Raw genomic sequence first — 19,798 nt, 5'->3', positions numbered from 1 at the left:
GCTAAGCCCTTTCATCATTTGTTACAGGTATTTGTTAAGTGTCACTTCGATTATAATCCATATAACGACAACCTGATTCCATGCAAAGAAGCAGGGCTCAAGTTTTCTAAAGGAGAAATTCTTCAAATTGTGAATCGTGAAGACCCAAACTGGTGGCAGGTTAGAAGACAATAAGTTTAATTCAGTCTTCTCTAGACTTGTCATTTCCTCAGCTTTATTCATTTATTTATTGCATATTTTAGCATTGTGCAAAGTCTTCCCATTCAAATGCACATAGACAGACTGATCTGCCTATGATTCAGTGTCATAAGGGATTGCTTTCAAACTTCAGTTGTAGGCAGCTATTTTTAATGTACATCCCCTCATGGTCAGAATTAGTTCATTCCAAATGGTTGCAATGAATTTTTATATCAAGAAAAATAATGGAATGAGAGAGACAGGAATGTTTTAAATTGGTCCACTGCTGATTACTAGGGAGCCAGGTTACCTGAGGCTGCTTTATTCAATCGGAATATAGCATGAATGTTTTATAGAAAACCTAGTGAGGAACAATGTGTGAGGTGGTAGGTTTCTTATATAACTTTAGGCTAGCGAGGTTGGCAGATTTTGTGTATTTATTGAGCAAAAAAGGATGTGATAGAACTTTGGTATTACCTAGGCTCTGTGATTCAAAGCGTCTCATTTCACTAGGCTGACTGCTGGCCATGCTCTAGCAGCTGTGGTTCATCCTAGCATTCTGTCCACTATATTCTAGTTTTTTTCTAGCTTTCTTTCCAGAGCATGACTGGGGATCCTGCTGTGTAAATGGAGATCAGCCCAGAGATTTCAAGAGAAATGGAGGTGGAAGAAACACTTCCTATGGAATTATATGCCTTATAGCTTAGTACTATAAGCAGCTTTGCTCTGTTTTTGCTCCATTTTTTCCTCACTCTCCCACTCCTTGCCAGAATATGAATTTCATGTGAATACTGTGATTTTATTCAAGTTGATTGGATTAGATTGGTTTGCATTTTCTTACATTATTTACGGGCTGTTGGCAACATATGCAAGTTTTGAATTTGAACTGGATTTAAGTTTATACACCAGTATTAGGAATAAGTATAAGGAGAAAGAACATCACCTGCTATCTTCAACACGTATGGTCGGGTTACAAAAGTCAAGCTTGTTTATCTTTCTAAGAACACAATCTACTGAAATTAGAGGAAATAGTTATGGTTTGTGTTGCTTTCTGTTCCAAATAAATTGGTAGAAAGCTTTATTAAATCTGATTTTGTCAAGCATATAGAAGAACTATATAGAAGAATCAGCATGGGTTCTGCAAGAGCAGTCATCCACTAAACTTTTATAGTTCTTAGTGTCAAGCATAGGGGTGGATAGGGGTGATCACATAGACATTGCTGTACATGGATTTCCAAAAGGCCTTTAATTTAGTCTTCATCAGTGTCTCCTGAGTAAACTTTAGCACTCATGGAATAAGAGATTCATAACTGAAAGCGAAGAGTAGAAATAAATTGAATGTTTACCATAGAGAGATAATAAGAAGGATTCTCCAGGGATCATTGTTGGAACTGATGCTTCTTAAGTTGCTGGTAAGTGATCTCAAGTTAGGGGTGGGCAGTGAAGTGAGAAATGACACAAAATTACTTAGCATTATATTTTAAAAAAGCAGAATGAAGAGCTTTAAATGGAACTCTCCACACTAGATGAATAGGAAACACATGTCATTGGCAGTTACAGCATTCCAAAGAACATTGGGATTTTCTGGTTGGCATGTTTAGTGCTTTTGTCAATACCTTGGTCACTCTGTGGAGTTATTAGGCAGTTGGCACAATTGTTCCTAAGCACCATTTTTTCTGCGAAGAATTACTTCAGTTCCTTAGTATTCGGGGGAGCTGACGACAGTGAAGCAATTATGAAGACTTGTGGAGGGGGTGGAAGACTTCCAGTGAATCTGATCACTGGTTGGAGCTCATTATAGATTATACCCCATGGCTGGAATGTCAGTAAAGAAGCAGTTCTTTTTCAACAATGTTTTATCTTCAGGGTGTTTTCCAATGGAACTTTTCTGTGTGGTTCAAGGTCTGCAATTTGGTCCATATGGTGATGATAAGGAATCCAGTGGGACTTGTATGCAAAGCACTCCAAGGATAAAGGCACTTGTGTCTGCTGCCTATCAGATGCAACAATTTTAACCATGTCAGTCTATGAAGTGATTAGAACATTACTTGGTCCTGTGGTCTTGATTCAGTTGGATTCAGTTTTTGAGGTTGAGGAATGTGGACAAGTACAGCCCACTTTGTGTCTTTTTAACCCTTGCCCATCTTGATTCATTACAAACAGCAAGGGATTCATCAGCTGTGTCCAGGAAGGTGTTAAACATTTACTTGATAGTCAAAGTGGCCCACTTTTAAAAGCAACAGTGGCTTGACTACTTCTGAATAACCCTACTCTGGGCCCAGAAATTCTTAATTATTGCTTGGTTGCTGATATTCCTGTTCCGGGCTGAATATTCAAGCACAAAGTTGCTATAGAACTCCAGGCACATGGATCAGGCTGAGTTTCTAGATCTTCTTCAGTCAGTGTTCAGGTCTGGCTTTTGAAGCATGGGCAGGCTATTGAGACTGCTTTATCCTTCCTAGGCTGGGAGAAAAACCGAAGGAGAGCAAACCATTCTAGACCTCTCAGTGGCTTTTGATAACTGTTGACCATGGTTTCTTTCTGTATAGGCTTTATGATGTAGGCATTAAGAGGGTTTTGTAGTGGTTCACGAAGGGGCTCTAAAAGGGGGCTCTGGCCGTCACTGACTGACTCCTTGTGGCTAATGCTATCAGATCCTGCAGGCTTCTGTGTTGTCTCTCCTGCAATGCACATGAGGCAGAAAATCATAACTTCACATTGGGGTCTGAACTAGTGGTGGCTAATTGGGAAAGACATCTTTGTTATGGTGGATAGCTTCTAAAGATGCTGTGATGTGCAGCAGCTGTGAAAAAAGTGAATTCCATGCTACAAATGATTAGGAAAGAGGTCCAAAATAAAACCTCCAGCATTGTAGTGCATTTATACAAATCTATGATGTGCTCTGTTGGTCCATCTGTACTTGGAATATTTTGTGCAGTTCTGGATGCTGCATCTCAGAAAAGGATACCCCACAGCTGGAAAAGGTGTAGAAAAAGCCAGTCAAAATGAACAGGGATTGGATGTAACTTTCAAGAAAAGGCTACAACATCTGGGGCTTTTTAGTTTAGAAAAGGGGTGAGTAAGGGGAGGGGGGGGTTGAACAAAGGAACATTATGTCTAAGGTGGAAAAAATGGTCAAAGGATTCTCTCTCTCTCCCGTGATACTTGTACTCTGAAGTAATTTAATGAAGCTGATTGAAAAGAGATAAAGGAGAGACAAAAAAGGAAGAAAGAAAAAAGGAAGGACTCCATACAGTGCTCAGTTAAATTGTGAAATTTGCTGCCACAAGTTCTGGAGGTGACCTCTAGATAGATGGCCTATAGCTTCTTAGAGAATAGACAAATTCATGGAGGATAAGTCTAGTATGGAGTACTAGTCATGATGCAATTTCCAGGATCAGAGACAATATGCCGCAGCAGCTGATTTTGACAGAAGCAGAAGGCTGTGGCTTTCATTTCTTGCTTGTGGGCTTTCAAATGCATCTCCTGGGTCACAGCAAAAAGCAGGATGCTGTAATAGATGGATCTTTGATCTGATTCTGCAAAGCTCTTCCTTGTGTTGGGATGACATTTTAGTTTGCAAAATAACAACAAATGAAGTTCTTGGGAGATTTCTGAAGAAACTGAAAGATTCATGTAGACCTCAGTCTAAATCTGGCTATAAAATGTTTGAAATTGTTTATGAACCACTTGAGTCAACATTTCTTACTAGAAATAAGACTATGAAATGAATGCTTAAACTTTTAACTGGTAATAAACCAGCAAAACTACACTCTGGGGATGTTCAGTGAAGAGTAAGTTGTAGTTGGGTTTTTTGGGTGGAGTGCGGGGGAGAAAATTCAAATCACTGTTTCAGAAGACCCATCTATTCTGACACCCACATTGAACTAAATGTTCCAGTTATTACCTAGTAGCAGTATGTGGTATTGCTTTAAATCCAAACATGTTGCTGTAGCTAAACTGCAGCATATTAAATAAGATCTTTGTTACATTAGTAGTAGTAGTTGTTATCGTTTTACTATGGGTTGGTGCCAAAACATGTTTAATTTGATTCCAGGCTAGCCATGTCAAAGAAGGAGGAAGTGCAGGACTTATTCCTAGCCAGTTCTTGGAAGAAAAGAGGAAAGCATTTGTTCGACGGGACTGGGACAATTCAGGTAAGGAGCACAGCAGTGTAGTTCTTTGCATCACTTCTGAATCTGCAAGATCAAGAAGGTATGAATAATGGAAGTGCATCAGTGGTTTTGGCAATTACAAATTATTTGACCTGAGATAAAACAAAAAGCAAGAATTAAAATATTCACTCCCTTGCAAATTTGAGGCCTTTCTGCCACCTGCTGGTACACAGGCAATATTAAGTAGAAAGCAAACTGACTTTATAAACACAAGTATTTGTCTGCTTACAGCTTCATAAACCCAATTTACTCAAGGGTAGCATAGCTTTTGCTTGTAAAAGATCATTCCAGTCTTTCCTAGCATTGATGAAGGTTTATCCTGAGTCGCCATGGAGTATATTTTTACTTTTCCCCATTTATTTTCAGGTCCTTTTTGTGGAACAATAAGTAGTAAAAAGAAGAAAAAGATGATGTATCTCACAACTAGAAATGCAGGTATATGAACTTTTAGCATTAAATACTGCATCACAACAGAACAAACCCAGCAGGAACATTTTGAATTGTGCTTGATTTGTATTTTGTTTCTTAATTTATAATTTTCAACCCAAGGAGAATATTAATTTGAAAAAAGCACTTTTATCTTCATTTCCTCCTGTTATGATACTTCTATATTGAGCACCTGTTCTTATCCATACCAGTCCAGAAAATGGCTCCTGGTGAAATTTAGCTTTTCTCTATTTCCATTTGTATATTCTTGCAATCTAACGTAATGTTTTCCAAATCGTATTTGGAATATTTTATATTCTTGAAATTTACAATATTTATATGCTGCTTTTTATGATAGCTGTCTTCCCAATGGCTTCTATGTAGTATTAAAATACAGGACATAACAAAGTAAATGCAGAACCTATAGTAAAAATAATAAACTCCAAAGTGTTTCCCCCATATTGTTGAGTGTTGTGGTGTGCAAGCATCTGCATGTATATGCAATAAATGTAGGGAGTGAGAGTATACCCACTGGCTCTGCTCTGTGTCTGCATTCAGCACTAGTGAGCAAGGAGTCCCGTGTGCATAGGTTCCTCCATTCTGTTGGGAACCATGGGGTCATTATTATTCCCAATTTGTGTGAAGGAGTGAACCCCTTTCACAATGCATGGGTGTTATGATTTAGTATGTGTATGTAGAGAACATTCGTATACCGCCAAAAGCCCAGCAAGGTTGTTAGCATCCTTGGGAAAGTTCTGGAGGAAATTGTCTGTATCCTAAGGTATAGCAAGAGGGCTGAACAGTGTCGAAACTGTATAATGTTCCACTGTCTTGTTTTTATTATGTTAAATGTGTCCAGAATTTGACCGCCATGAAATTCAGATATATGAGGAAGTAGCCAAAATGCCTCCATTTCAAAGAAAGACATTGGTGTTAATAGGAGCCCAGGGAGTGGGCCGAAGAAGTTTGAAAAACAGGTTTATTGTACTAAATCCTACAAAGTTTGGAACCACAGTGCCATGTAAGTTGTATGTTCTGTCACCCTTGATTCTGATCTATCCCTTCTTTCTCTCTGATGATGTTAGATTCAGGCTGGTATTATATATTGTGATGCAAGAAGAAAGCTAGAGTAACTGCAGATTAAAACACTAGAAATAAACTTGGCTCATATTTTGTAAGTAAACATTTTTACAGTGCTTTTGGGGTGGTGGTGTAGCTTTGTCTGACTAGCAGTAATTGAGTGCCAGCAAACTGCATACCAAAACACACTCGCTTGGGGAGAATAAGCTGCATGGAGCTTGGATTTATTTCTGATTCAGCATTGGGCTTTATGTTATGTAAGAATGTCTGCAGTTCTGGTTTAAAAATACCTTGACAATTTTGTTTATAATTTTAAGAGTGACATTTGATGTTCCTGTTCAGGAACTTCTCAGGTTTTTGGTGCCAACATTTGAGAATACAAATTGGTAAAAATTGGGAACCCACCCTTGGATTGAAATGCCATTCTGCTCATGTAGGGCATGTTTTGGATCTGAGCCCTGTAAGATCCAATTGCATGAATACACAAGTGGCAATGTCAGTCTAACTTTTGATGTGTTGTGCATTTGTCAAACTTATATAGTTACATCGCGAAAGCCAAGGGATGATGAAAAAGATGGTCAAGCCTACAGGTTTGTGTCCCGAGTTGAAATGGAGGCAGATGTTAAAGCTGGAAGATACTTGGAACATGGAGAATATGAAGGAAACCTTTATGGCACCAAAATAGATTCTATCCTTGAAGTGGTTCAGACTGGAAGGACGTGCATCTTGGATGTAAATCCACAGGTATGCTGGAGTAATACTATATTCAAAAAGAAGCATCGAAAGGAAAGATTGTATAGCTGACCATATGAAGGCAATTTTAACCTTAAGAGAGCCTCTGCATTACAGATAGTGACTATAATCCCATTAACTAATCAGTGAAGAGAACATTTGATTTGCAGGTGACAAAGCATAGCAGAACCCTTCTCATTAAAAGTGCAGCTAAAGATACTTTACTCCAGGGTTGCAGCCTTTGGTCATCATTAGAGAAGCAAGTAACACTCAGTTACGACGTTACATAATTTATTCTCACTATTTGCTAATTTCTTTGAATCGTGCAAGGCTGAATTTTAATATTTTAAATGGGGGATATATATTTTGCACACTTTCCATCCTCTTAAAGTTTCCTGCTTTTAGTGTATGAAGTTGTTTTCAATAATGCTCCTTTCTATCTCAGAATGTTGTGTGATCTAGCTGATGCTCTCTTTCTCTAGGCACTTAAAATATTGCGGACTTCAGAGTTTATGCCCTACGTAGTGTTCATTGCTGCTCCAGAACTTGAGACATTGCGTGCCATGCACAAAGCCGTGGTAGATGCGGGGATTACAACCAAACTTCTTACAGTAAGGCAAATCTAACTTTAAAAAATGTATATATGAACAAACTTGACCCATTGCATCAACACTAGCATTTCTATGCCTTGTGTACTTGGTGGCCACCTTCAGTCCCTAAGTTTCTTACATTTCCTGGGTTTTTACACCATGGATGCTTCCATACATTGCTGCAGGTGGTACTTTTCCTTCCCCTTGATAACTGCTGCCTTACAGAAGGTCTAGGTAGGCAGATGGCTTTGCTAAGTGATGTTCATAATGGGTTTTTTTTTTTAACCTCCCAATACACAAGGATTCGGGTGTGTGGATATGATTAATGCAGCAAGTAAAGTTAATGCGGCATTTCCAAGAAATGCGGCTGTTTAATTGAAAGCTGGCCATACACCTTGTTTCTGTGAAAGGTTGTGATCTTAAAGATGCATTATATTATCTACTTATCATAGCATGGCACCTGGTTTTTTTCCTGCCATCCCTCAGTAAAATCACTTGGGGTAGAATGCATTAAAACAATGAACACACAAAGTATATGAAAGCTGCATAATGAAACATCAGGAGGAACAATGAATGCAACCCATAAATTCACCAGTATGAGTGATGACTTGCTTTACATGTTAAAAACAGCAAGGCAAATTAAAAGGCATTTCCCTGGTGCTGAAATTACATAAAAAGAACTTAAGAGTAAAGGCTCCCTGGGAAGCATATTTCTCAGGTGAGGCATCTCCCAAGTCAACACTCATATATAACTTCAGATAGAGGAGGGCCTTAGATGATGATCCCAGACTTTGAGGAGATTTGTGTGGTACTTGGGTCCCAGGCTTTTTAGAGCTTTATATATAATCACTAGCTCTTTGAAATGTCTTTGGCAACAAACTGGCATCATTTGTAGGTGTCAGGGAACTGCCATCGGAGCCAGAGGCGGAGGCAAGGCTCCAGAGCGATGCTGGAGAGGGGCCCAGCAGGGAGAGAGGCAGCCCATTTGCTGGGGAAGGAAATCAGCGTAACACCAGGGGTGAAGGGGGGCAGATGGGGGAATCGGCGAAGGGGCTCCAGGACTCCTCGCCGGAGACCAGTGGGGAGAGCACGGCTCCTCCGCTGCCCACACCCACCCTGCGCAGAAGACTTCCGCGCAGGGAGAGTAGTTGGCGACTTGGCGTCAAAGAACTTCTTTGCTGGAAGAAGTTCAAGAAACGCCCACTGACGGATTCTGCCAGCGACTGAAACAGCCACGAAGTGAAGGGCTGTCCAGACAGAAAGGATTTAACCAGGTAACCTAGCCAGGAGTGGCGGCAACTTACGCACGAGCAACCCCTATAACCATTACAGTAGGGTTAGTGTTAGTGGTGAGATATGTTGGCACGGATGCAGCTGCTTCACTGTATTGCTAACTAAAGTTTTCTAGGGCTTTTCAAATGCGTGTACATTGTATTGCTGTAATCTGAGGCAATAGTGCTACTTGAAAAAAAATATTTTCAGAGTTGGCTGATTCAGAGCTATAGTCAACTTACTAACATGCAAATATTATTCTAGAGTGTTTATATGTAATTATGGGCATCGAGGATTTTAGACCTTCATATAATAAATATAGCATTTTCATGCATTGAATAAAACTTGTACTCTTTAGGATATCATTGCATTTCTAAGCCTGTCTCTACCACATTTTGCTAGGAAGCAGTTCCCATTGAGATCCTCAAGAATGTCTTCTGAATAAATTATGTTTAAAATCTGGGTGCCAGTTTTAAAACCTTAACTGAAGTAAAACAAAAGCAGAATGTATAGTTTCCTTTGCTTTTCAGATCATGTTTTTGTTTGTTTCAATCTTCAAACAGGACACTGATTTGAAGAAAACAGTTGATGAGAGTGCACGGATTCAGAGAGCTTACAGCCACTATTTTGATCTGATCATTGTGAATGACAATCTAGACAAAGCCTTTGAAAAGTTGCAAACCGCTACAGAGAAGCTGAGGACGGAACCACAGTGGGTTCCAATTAGCTGGGTATACTGACAGTTCTTTTTGAAGACTGGTGTAAGCACCAAACTAGGCTTTCTGCACATCATAAACATTATACCGATAACACATTGTACAGGGGTGCCAGTCACTAACAGCACCTGATGCATTTGTATTCTGTGTATATTTAGATAATGGTATGCTATTCCAAGTTTTTATACAATATATTGAAGGGAAAGTGTACTTAATATGTAATTTATTTTAATTTTTCTAACTTTTTACAAATCTTTCTATTCATACCACATGAAGGAAATGCGTTGAAGCATTTTTATAAATGTTTTGATTTACTACTTTGCCTTTTACTCATCTAAGGAACATTCACTTCTACATCTGGTCTTACATTTTCACTGTGATAAGGAGAAAAATACTTGAAAAAATGTTGTTCTTTTTTTGTAAAACTCTGTTTAAATCAAGTGTTTTATCTGGCTGGTTTTTTCTTATTTAGAAGAAGACACTAATCCTTATCCTAATAAACATGTATCTCTCCTTGACGTGATCAGAATTTTCAATACTTAAGCAACCAGCACTGAGCCATGTTACTGACACCTTTTTGCTTAATGTTTATAGACATGTTTTGCAGTTGTCTTGTCTTAGGCAGATGTACTGTAGACTTCCCTGTATATCTTTTTACTGACAGTAAAAGCAATACCTTGAACTTTCCCTAGGAGGCTGCTCTGGTGAGCCAACATTTCTACCCATTAGAAACAAGTATTACTGTCTGAGTTATGTAATGTGATTCATTGTGTTTGGGATCATGGTGAAATAGCCTAAGAGAGCCTTACAACACAGAACCTTGCAGTGAGGCTCAGCATGTAGGATGTTTGTTCTCACTTGTGAAAAACCATTGCTTTAAAATAACAGAACCTGCTCCTTTACAATGACTTTGCTCTGTATTTCTATATTGTTCTGTGACGCGCTTTTATTTTACGCCAGAATATTATGAGTGATTATGTGTGTTATGAAATATGACGTGATGGGACTTCTGAGCTACATGTTACCTTGTGTTATTCACCAAATAGCTTGTGAACCTAAAATTATTGTCAGTTCCTAAAAATCAATGTTATTTATAAGTGGGTTTATTTATGTTTTACAATCATGTTTCTTTTCCTTCCAGTGTTCATAGTAACTCTTCTCTTTCGGCAAAATTTATTCATCTACTAACTTAGATTCATATTCACTTAAATACTTTTGCTGATATATATTCTGTTTAATGAATATAAATGCAGATTGTCACTCAGACAGACCAGTCTGGTGGCCATAGTTTATATTATGCTTGCTGTTGTAAATACGCCCATTCATCACTAACATGCTAGGTGCCTGAATTGGTTGTCATCTGCCATTTCATTTATTTTTTCCATGTGAAGGCAGGCACTTGGCTTCAGATTTTATTTTCAACACCAAAGTTCCATACATAGGATGCCAACAAAGGAGAAGCTTAGAAAAGGCTGAGACAGTGCAAACAAGTTCTTAAAATGTTTTATAATTTTTTTTTGATTGTGCACAAGAAAACAGGGTTTGGATAGTTTTTACCTTATATAGAGACACGACGAGACACCAAAAAGGTATTATATATTTAAAACCTTTAAGGTATTTTTTTAAATACTTCAGTATATTTTGTAAATGTTATGCAGATTATTGCATACCTTTGGCTTAATTGCTGTTGCTACTTAAGATTTTAGCTTTTAACAATATAACATATTTTTTAAGAACTTCTATTATGTTAAATCTCTAGGCTACGTATTTGAAAAATGTATTCAGCTGAGACTGTGGAAAGATTATATTCCTGTGTGGTACCCAGAATGACACTTTAAAAGAGTATGTCTGCAGTTTTGATGCTGTTGTAGGATTAAAGGATGAGGCACAATGTGATGATTACTTTTGGTGGACAAAGCTGTGTTTAAATGGCACCTTGCAAGAGGTCAGTGAATCCTAACCTCAGATGTTAACTCCCGCTCCTTTGTTTTCCAGTGCTTCAGTAGGTTTGGTGCATCATCTTTGGACCATGTTGAGCAAAGGAAGCCCGGGCTTTGGGGCTCTTCTTGCTCAGATTCCAAACATGAACTATTTTTGAGAGAGAGAATCCTAAGACTGAATAGCCACATAATCTGCTCCCTATCCTCTTAGCGTTCTGTTCTGCTTTTAGCACAGTAGATGGGTATGGCTCACTTGGGTTGGAAAGCAGGAAGAGCTACTAGCAAATAGGTCAGAGTTTCATGAAAAATTAACAGGAATTAGATGTTGGTTATAAGTCCCACAAGCTCTGAAAATGGATAGTGCTGCCCAGGGGCAGTAGACGAAAAGAAAAGTGATAGGAAACACTAATGTTTGTCCTAACTGCTGCCTCTAAAGTCAGGCACATTGAGAGAGAGCTAGCGAGCTCTCTGGACATGCAGTTTTTATACTGCTACTGTGAAGATTTTGGAAGAACTGGTTAAACTGTGTCATTAGGAGCAGCAATAGCCAAGCCATGGGTTGATCCTTTTGAGTCCAGCCGTGGTCTGGTGTGTGTTTGAAACATGTGTCATTGCCATTCTCCAGCAGGAAACAGATCTAGGAACAACTGTGTTTAACATGAAATCATGCCTTTTTACAAGATGGCAGAATAAACTGACTTTTTGAACTGTGATGCCAAAGGAGGGTTGAGCTAGCTCCTCCCTAATTAATATTCAAAAAGTGATTTTACTTTCCACACCACAGTGCCACTAAATCAACTTTTGCTGTACTTGTACTTTAAAATGCTGAGCTTGCAGCATTTTCAAATATTGAGCCCGTGTATTGTTATACGTTTGGAGGGGAGAGGCAGATAATAGCAGCCAAAATTCCAGTCCTTCTGCTGAGGACAGTGCCATGGCGATGTGCTCAGTATTGTACTGTTGTTGTATCAAGACTTTTTAAAGAGAAGGGCCACAGCTCATTGGCTGAGAATCTGCTTTGCATGCAAATGTACCAGGTTCAGTCTCTGGCACCTCCAGGTAGTCCTGGAAAGACTTTTGTCTGAACTCTCAGAGAACTGTTGCCAGTGTAGCTACAGTCCAAGGCAGATGACCATTTGCCTCTGCAGTTTCCCATGCATAATGACACCAAACGATACTGGAAAGAGCACTTGCTACATTATGTGCTTTTAGGGGCTCAAGCTGGGTTTTTAAAAAATTGCTTCCCTCCCTTCTAAAGTGAGAAGAATGCGGGCAACTTCACATGTATTTTCCATTACCTGAGAGTAAGCACCAATGAACTCAACTCATATATACATACATACATGGTTGTGCTCTGCATTCCAATTACCCAACGAAGCCACTTGTCACTTCTGCCAAAACACAATTGCTTGCCGCTTTTTGTTTCATTTACTGAACTGCACATGATCAGCTGTGTGCCACCTATAGGTAAAGAGACCCCTGACCATTAGGTCCAGTCGTGGCTGACTCTGGGGTTGCGGTGCTCATCTCGCTTTATTGGCTGAGGGAGCTGGCGTACAGCTTCCGGGTCATGTGGCCAGCATGACTAAGCCGCTTTCTGGCGAACCAGAGCAGCACACGGAAATGCCATTTACCTTCCTGCCAGAGCGGTACCTATTTATCTACTTGCACTTTGATGTGCTTTTGAACTGCTAGGTTGGCAGGAGCAGGGACCGAGCAATGGGAGCTCACCCCGTCGTGGGGATTCGAACTGCCAACCTTCTGATCGGCAAGCCCTAGGCTCTGTGGTTTAACCCACAGCGCCACAATAAAAATAGCATTGGTTTATCCGACTGCCTCTATTGGACATAGTCTAAAGTCACACAGATCAGCAGGAATTAGAAAGATGGGTAGAAATGTCCTACAGTAGTAGGTAAGTCTGGTAGAAAACAAATGGAACACCTTTAAAAGTCCATTGGTCATTTTACTACCCACCTTCAAAGAAATATGTGCTCAGTGTCTCTTGAGATAGCTTTTTATTGAGGGATAAAAATCTGGCAATCTTCTAAAAGTAAACTGTAGATCTTAAGCCAACTTATATGGGTGTATTTTTTTTAAAGAAAATGTTTTATTTTGAATTCCTTGGGTACTATGCAGTTCATTGCGCGATACAGAGTTTAATACTTGTACATAAGCTTAGAATGAGAATATTGGAATTCTGCTTGCAGTTTTTTCACTTGAAAAATTCACACCAAAATGTTGAGGATTGCAGACAATATGGATGATGCTGATTCAGATCTACTCAAAGTTAAGTTTAGCTTATATACGGCTTTTTGTATGTATCCGGTTACTTGATCTTTTGAACAACAGAGCTGCTATAGTGTTAAAATATTCTCAAGTAATTTGTAAATATATTGCCTGGGCCGTTTCCATATTATACTGTAACATAAGGAGTAGAAGGTATCTAGTGACAGACTATAAGTCTGCAATGTAAAACTACAAGGGTGGAGGTAGAGCCAGGGCAGGGCAGAAGGCATGGGAAATTGAGTCTAGGGGTTTTTGGTGAGCAAGTGTTTCCCTTTCTGCTTCACATCATGCAGTGATGCCTTAGAGATACATGTATCTCTTTGTCTTCAATGCAGAACCTGGAAACTTACTGGATGTGTATGCCAAAAACACAAATCCCTTTGCTTAAGTATGAGGCCCTGTTTGTCTTGTGCTAACAACTTTGCTACAGTTGTAATGAACTCTCTTTTTAGAAAATCTATGAATAAACTGAAGCCATTTAACCTTGGAGAAAACTACAGGAAGGTTGCTAGATCTTGCTTTAGGGGTCACAGATTTCCAAGCATGAGTTTTTCCTGGGAACTTTTTTTTTAGAAAAGAAAACCCAGCAACTTAAGGCTTCATAAAATAAAAAAAATCAAGTCTGAGTGAAATGTATGGGCTAGAAATCTCAAAAGGAAGATGCAGTGGTATATCCAGGGTTTCAGTGCTTTGTTTTTATACTGTCTACAGATGCAGAAGAAACTATATGTCGGCTTGGGTACTTTATTTTATATAGGCTGTAGAATCTTTGGGAGGGTAGCGGCAGCTGCTTTCAAGAACTCCAGTGGAGTCTTGTGAGCAAGGGAGAAAGATGATTTTGTTCTTCAAATGGCACAGACGTGCACAAAATTGGGTATCAACTAGGAAGTCCATATTGGTTTTCACCCTGGGAATGATGATACTAGACACAAACAAAAAAGGCAAGCAAAATTGTTGTAATGAAATAGTATGAAACTTGCCGATTTGGGATCTTGAGTATTTTTTTTATAACCTCGGAGCAAGGTACAGCATTCCATAAGCCGTAAGGAAGTTGTGTGGTCTAGCTGGGAGAAGTTAATCACAGTTTTGGTATCACTGATCCAAATTTTAAATATTTTCCCAAATTTAAATCAGAAGCTTTTGTCTTGGCTGTAAACTACTTTGGCTTACATTTTAAATTACAGTTCAGTGTTTTGACTATAGCTGCTAAAGAGGAACTTTGTCATTATAAAAACTAAGTAAATAGCAGCTATGAAGAGGATAAAACAGTTGGCCACAATCTAGTTATACCGGTAAGTGCTTTTTTTGTATTTAAAAGATCTATAAAAAAGTATTGAAGGGCTTTGCCTCCTATGGGTTTATTTTGTAGAATGCTATAGTGCAGCTTCTATAGTAGACAGACAAATAGTTTATTGCAGCTAGGAGAGTAATCTCCCCTTAAATCTCCCTACTGAATAGGCATAGGTTGGATCTGTTGTTTTGGCAGGACTGTGGCAGAGAACTTTGATCAGTCTTCCATGAATTAATTTTAACCTGCTTGTTTCAGTTTAAAGACAAGAGAAATGTGTCATTGAGGCTGTCCTAAAATAGCCATTCTTACATGCTACTAGAAAATTGGTAAGCTTTATCAAATGGGTAGTGCACTGATCAGGAAAAACAAACCTTTGTACAGGCATCAGTATTCAAACTAACGTAGCATATCAACTGCCACTAACATGCATTTTTTATATTCAAGTCCTACACAACTGTACATTATTGTTGTTATTATTTGTATTTTATAAGGATAGATTCCAAAACTTTGAATTATGTCAAGGTTGTACAATTCATAATTTAGATTGCTGGTACTTTTTAGGTTTTTATGAAGCATCTATCACTTATTTGGTTTCTGTATGTGCACTGAAGTTGATATGTATTATTTGTGCAATCTGATTAAACCTTGGACTTTAGTCCTCTCCAGGCCTTATTGCCCTAAGAGACAGCATTGGTAGAGGAAGGCGCTGTGTAGTTTAAGTAAACTTCTGTGGTGAGGAGATTTGTACCTACCTGGAGGCTTCCTATACAACTGAGAACCAGGAAAGTCAATGTTTGCGGTATCATGGGGAGCTTCAATGGAACTAACAAGGCTCCTCGCTGCAGAAGTTTATTTCAATTGTGCAAAGGGCTGGAAGGATTTGCATGGCCTCGAGAGACAGAGCTAAGTGCACAGCCTTGCGGCTCCATTCTGTTCATGTTGCCTCACTGGGCAGTCACACCCGAAGAGGACTTTCGTCGATAAGAACTGTAAGATGTCCCTTGATAGGCTAATCCCAGAAAAATATTGTCTGGTGCATTGATCAATTTAGATTATTCTGATGGACCACGGGGAAATTGATTAACTGCTAAAGTAGTTCCATAGAACAAGGCTAAGTGCTACTCAGCTAAACTACAGTAACTTTTTTTAAAACCCTCAATGTTTTCACGCTAAAGGCATATGTTGTTCTGTATAATTGTTGAAATGTACAAAGCTGTGAAATCCTGTTAACTCCTAATAAAGTATTTTTGTATATATGAAATAAATTTAATATTGGAAAAAGGGTTGCATCGCAAGTTTTCCTAGCCCTTTCCTGAATGCCTCTGATGGAATGTTGCTGAACATCATTTTGTAGGGTAAATGTCACCACTGAACATCACTGCATTGCTGAGAAAATGGGGGAAACAAAGAGGGGCCATACAGAAATGTATAGATTAGCCATGCGAGTGAATTCCCTCTTTTATTGAGTAAAACATTGAATACGCCATCCTAGTTAACATAGGGCATGTTTCAAAACCTGTTGGTTTAGACCTTTAGAAAAAGCAATCTGTTTCAAAGGGAGGGGTGGAACCCAAATGAGCAGGATGAATACACAATGCTTCCTTATACTATGCCCACTTAGCAAAGACTTCTCCTTGCACCCCTAGATTTCTGCTAACACCTACATGATGTCAGAGATTAAACCAAGGGTCTTTTGCACTCAAAGCATGCGTGGCTACAACCTCTTCAAGGAAAGGGAATTGGGTCAGATTTGAAATGACTCCTTCCACAAAGATTTTCTGGATAACAAAACTCTCTAGTACATGGATCCTCAACCTTTTCAGGCCTAAGATCCACATTTAACTGAAACATGCATTGGAGACTCCTTTCTTACTCTTTCACCATATATTTGCAATGCCGGTAGATCAGGCCGAGACCCACTAGTTGGTCCCAACTCACTGAAGACCTCTGCTCTAGTATATACAAATGCTAACAAAGCAATAAAGCAAAGGCTTATAGAACAAATAAATGCTTCTGAAGTAACCTCTGAGGAGACAAAAACTGAAGATGTGTTTTAATATGTGCATTGCAGATGAAGCGCCCTTGCATGGCTCTTCAATATTTTCATTTATACACTCCATTTCAACTTCTGCCATGCTCCAGTGGCACGGCCAATTTGCCCATGTTCCCATTGTAATGATGCAAATCAGCCAGGTCCAACTCTATTATGACAGATATTAAATACTGCCGTTAGTTATCCTATTAAACCACCCAGGCCGCTGCTTCAAGCCTGAGCTGTTTTACAGCCTAATGCATGAAGTCCATACAATGCTATATAGAGAATGATTGGGGAAAATCTGGGTTTCTTCATGGTTACAGCTTTTATGCAAGACTCGGTCATCTCAAGGTTAATGTTTGATAAAGCAAACAGCCTTTGTGCTATCTGAAACCTTTGGGTGTCAGCAAGGGGAGCTAGCGCTGGATCTGCAAGTGTTAGCGTGCCATCCGCCGAGGTCCTGTTAGGCTGTTCAGAGACAGAGAGAAAGAAAGGTTAAGAGGCATTTACAACGAAGCTTCAAGTGAAACCCTTCAGTAGCGAGGGTGAACTTAAAATATTTAGGAAGTGCCTAGAGAGAGTGCTGAACAAGGGTAAAAGTAAAAGGACCCCTGAACATTAGGTCCAGTTGTGGCCGATTCTGGGGTTGTGGCGCTCATCTCGCTTTATTGGCCGAGGGAGCCGGCGTACAGCTTCCTGGTTATGTGGCCAGCATGACTAAGCCGCTTCTGGCGAACCAGAGCAGCGCACAGAAACGCCATTTACCTTCCCGATGGAGCGGTACCTATTTATCTACTTGCACTTTGACATGCTTTCAAACTGCTAGGTTGGCAGGAGCAGGGACCGAGCAACGGGAGCTCACCCCCGTTGTGGGGATTCGAACCGCCAACCTTCTGATCGGCAAGTCCTAGGCTCTGTGGTTTAACCCACACCTGAGTTCAAATCCCCACTTGGGCAGGAAACTCACTAGATGACCTTGTCAGTCAGTATCAGCCTATCCTAGGGCTCATGTGAGGCTATAATGGGGGCGGGGCTATATGTGCCAGGAATGACAGAGCCTCTGGCCCTCCACATGCTACTGATGACAATTGTCAACATCCTTGATTACTGGCCATGCTGGCCGCGGATGATGCAAGGGGCAAAGCCACACTGCTATCGTGACTTTGCACACTTGCGATTGCAGGACTTACCAAGCAACATAGAGCGGGGACAACCTGGAGTTCGCAGCAGGCGCGAAGCAAGACAAGCGCATAATCAGACAGTTCTGCAGCAAGGAAATAAGAGGCAAACCGAAACGTTCAGAAGGATGAAATTGAAAATTTGCACATATCATATCAGTGAAACAAGCCTATATTGAAACCTTAACAATGTAAACTCATGAAATCTAGAACTGGGGGACATGGGGGAGGGAATGAGAAAAATAATCCTAAAAAATAATAATCAAGTAGCAGAACAGACATCGCTATTCTTCAGGAACCAGCAATAGCTTAACAAGTTTCCCAGCAGAAGCGAACATCTCTCTTTCCAGCCTCAATTTCCCAGTCATCAACTTCACAGAATGTAGCAAACTGGCTTCTTGAACCAGGTGACTGAGCTTTGCACTCACAATGCTGCTGCTCAAGACTGCATGCTATTTACTTCTATCACAGGAGAAAGCAAAAGTGCTCAGTCGGCAGAGCATGAGACTTCTAATCCCCACGTTGGGCAAAATATTCCTTCATCGCAGGGAGTTGGAATAGAGTAGACAAATGATGTCATGGGTGGGAAGAAATGGCAACTGCTTCACACAAAATTTGGCCATTGACCCAATCTAGCCTACAGCTGTGGTCCGTTTTCCAAAGTCTTTCAGGGTGGGTGTTTCTTTCCCAGTTCTAGAACCACCAAGCAGCTAATTTCTTTTTTCTTACTGTACCTGCTATAGCACTGAGGAGGATGTGAGCCACTAAGATGAGCTCCTTGTTGGAAAGTGGGTCCTTCTGCAGGAACTGTTTGTTCCGTAAACGGATTCCAACAAGCTGTAAGAAATCCTCTATGTTTTTCTGCTCTGGTGGCTTTGACTCCACCATTACAAGGAGTTCTGGTTTGTCTTCTGTACATATATGGTCCAGCTGTAAAGAACAGACAATGTTGATGGGATGCTGAATATGGAATCAGAAACACATCAGCCCATGGGGGGGGCGGTTTGAAAATCAGCTATTCTTGCTTATAAATAAAAAGGAGAAAGTTTGTGTATTTAGAAAGAAAAAAGATTACCACATCTTCCAGCTCAGTCACCATTTCTTCCTGAAGCAGAAAATCACAGAGTAGTTGGTATAAAGTTCCCTGCTTTTCCTCCGTTAGCTTCATGAAGGTCTGGAAATGGGTCTTGAACTGCAAGGCATCTTTCAGAGACAAAAGGGGACACACATTAAGCAAGTACATGCTGATAGAAACTACACTGAAAGGGATTTGAAGGGGCAACACTTTCAACAGCATCTCAACCAAAGGTTACCAGTTCAATGAAACATTTTTTAAAAGCAGGGATGCAGCACCAGATGTTCTTGGACTGCAACTCCCATCATTTCTGACCACTGGCCATGCTGGCTGGGGCTGGGGCTGGGGCTTGCAGTTTGGGGGACGACGACAAGATCTCCATTTCTGAACTAGAGCATTACTAAATATGTTTTCAAGGCATAACATTCCTGGGTTAGAAATCACAGCACGGTGGCAAATTTGCCCTCCATTTGTTAACTACTTTGCATTTGACTTCTGGGTATTGTTGCAGGAAAGCTTGCACTACGCTAGAGAGGTAAAACTCTGCAAATGGTTTAGGGGTGCAGGGGACCGGTGCCGCTCCAGAAGTTGGACTTCAACTCCGGCCATGCTGGCTGGACCTGATGGGAATTGGAGTTCAACATCTGGAGGGCCCCAGATGTTTTACAGCATATCTGTTCCTAGTTATTGTTGTGCCTCTTCTTCATTAATGGAAATGTTTTTTTAAAATGCTGAATTTGCCCTTTTCCACCCAATGCACCACTTATTTCTTGTTTTTTTTGTTTCATTTTAATAAATGCTACATCTATATAAATACACTGTACG

General features: G+C 40.0%; 2 protein-coding genes across 24 annotated transcripts in view; one reads left to right on the top strand and one right to left on the bottom strand.

The window, feature by feature from the left end:
- The window catches only part of PALS2 (protein associated with LIN7 2, MAGUK p55 family member), a 38,355-nt gene extending 22,389 nt beyond the window's left edge, over nucleotides 1–15,966 (top strand). For 16 of the 21 annotated variants that reach the window (XM_083578662.1, XM_083578663.1, XM_083578670.1 and 13 more), the window contains 7 exons: nucleotides 28–159; nucleotides 4,235–4,334; nucleotides 4,719–4,787; nucleotides 5,638–5,799; nucleotides 6,400–6,602; nucleotides 7,073–7,201; nucleotides 9,016–15,966. In XM_083578662.1, coding sequence (XP_083434788.1) covers nucleotides 28–159; nucleotides 4,235–4,334; nucleotides 4,719–4,787; nucleotides 5,638–5,799; nucleotides 6,400–6,602; nucleotides 7,073–7,201; nucleotides 9,016–9,192 — 972 coding nt within the window. In that variant the 3' untranslated portion in view covers nucleotides 9,193–15,966. Of the gene's footprint in view, nucleotides 1–27; nucleotides 160–4,234; nucleotides 4,335–4,718; nucleotides 4,788–5,637; nucleotides 5,800–6,399; nucleotides 6,603–7,072; nucleotides 8,076–8,515 lie in introns of all 21 variants that reach the window. The other 5 variants (XR_014540317.1, XR_014540318.1, XR_014540319.1 and 2 more) reach the window with 2 other exon arrangements.
- A 745-nt stretch (nucleotides 15,967–16,711) lies between these two features.
- GSDME (gasdermin E) overlaps nucleotides 16,712–19,798 on the bottom strand; it is a 28,458-nt gene continuing 25,371 nt past the window's right edge. For all 3 annotated transcript variants that reach the window (XM_083578726.1, XM_083578725.1, XM_083578727.1), the window contains 4 exons: nucleotides 18,974–19,101; nucleotides 18,633–18,828; nucleotides 17,911–17,984; nucleotides 16,712–17,188 (listed from right to left, as the gene is read on the bottom strand). In XM_083578726.1, the coding sequence (XP_083434852.1) occupies nucleotides 16,949–17,188; nucleotides 17,911–17,984; nucleotides 18,633–18,828; nucleotides 18,974–19,101 (638 nt within the window). In that variant the 3' untranslated portion in view covers nucleotides 16,712–16,948. The remainder of the gene's footprint in view (nucleotides 17,189–17,910; nucleotides 17,985–18,632; nucleotides 18,829–18,973; nucleotides 19,102–19,798) is intronic.

Source organism: Podarcis filfolensis (genome assembly GCF_964270895.1).
Source record: "Podarcis filfolensis genome assembly, chromosome: 12".
NCBI lineage: Eukaryota > Metazoa > Chordata > Lepidosauria > Squamata > Lacertidae > Podarcis > Podarcis filfolensis.
The sequence above is the reverse complement of the archived record's forward strand: the minus strand, read 5'-3'. Positions and strand labels throughout refer to the sequence as shown.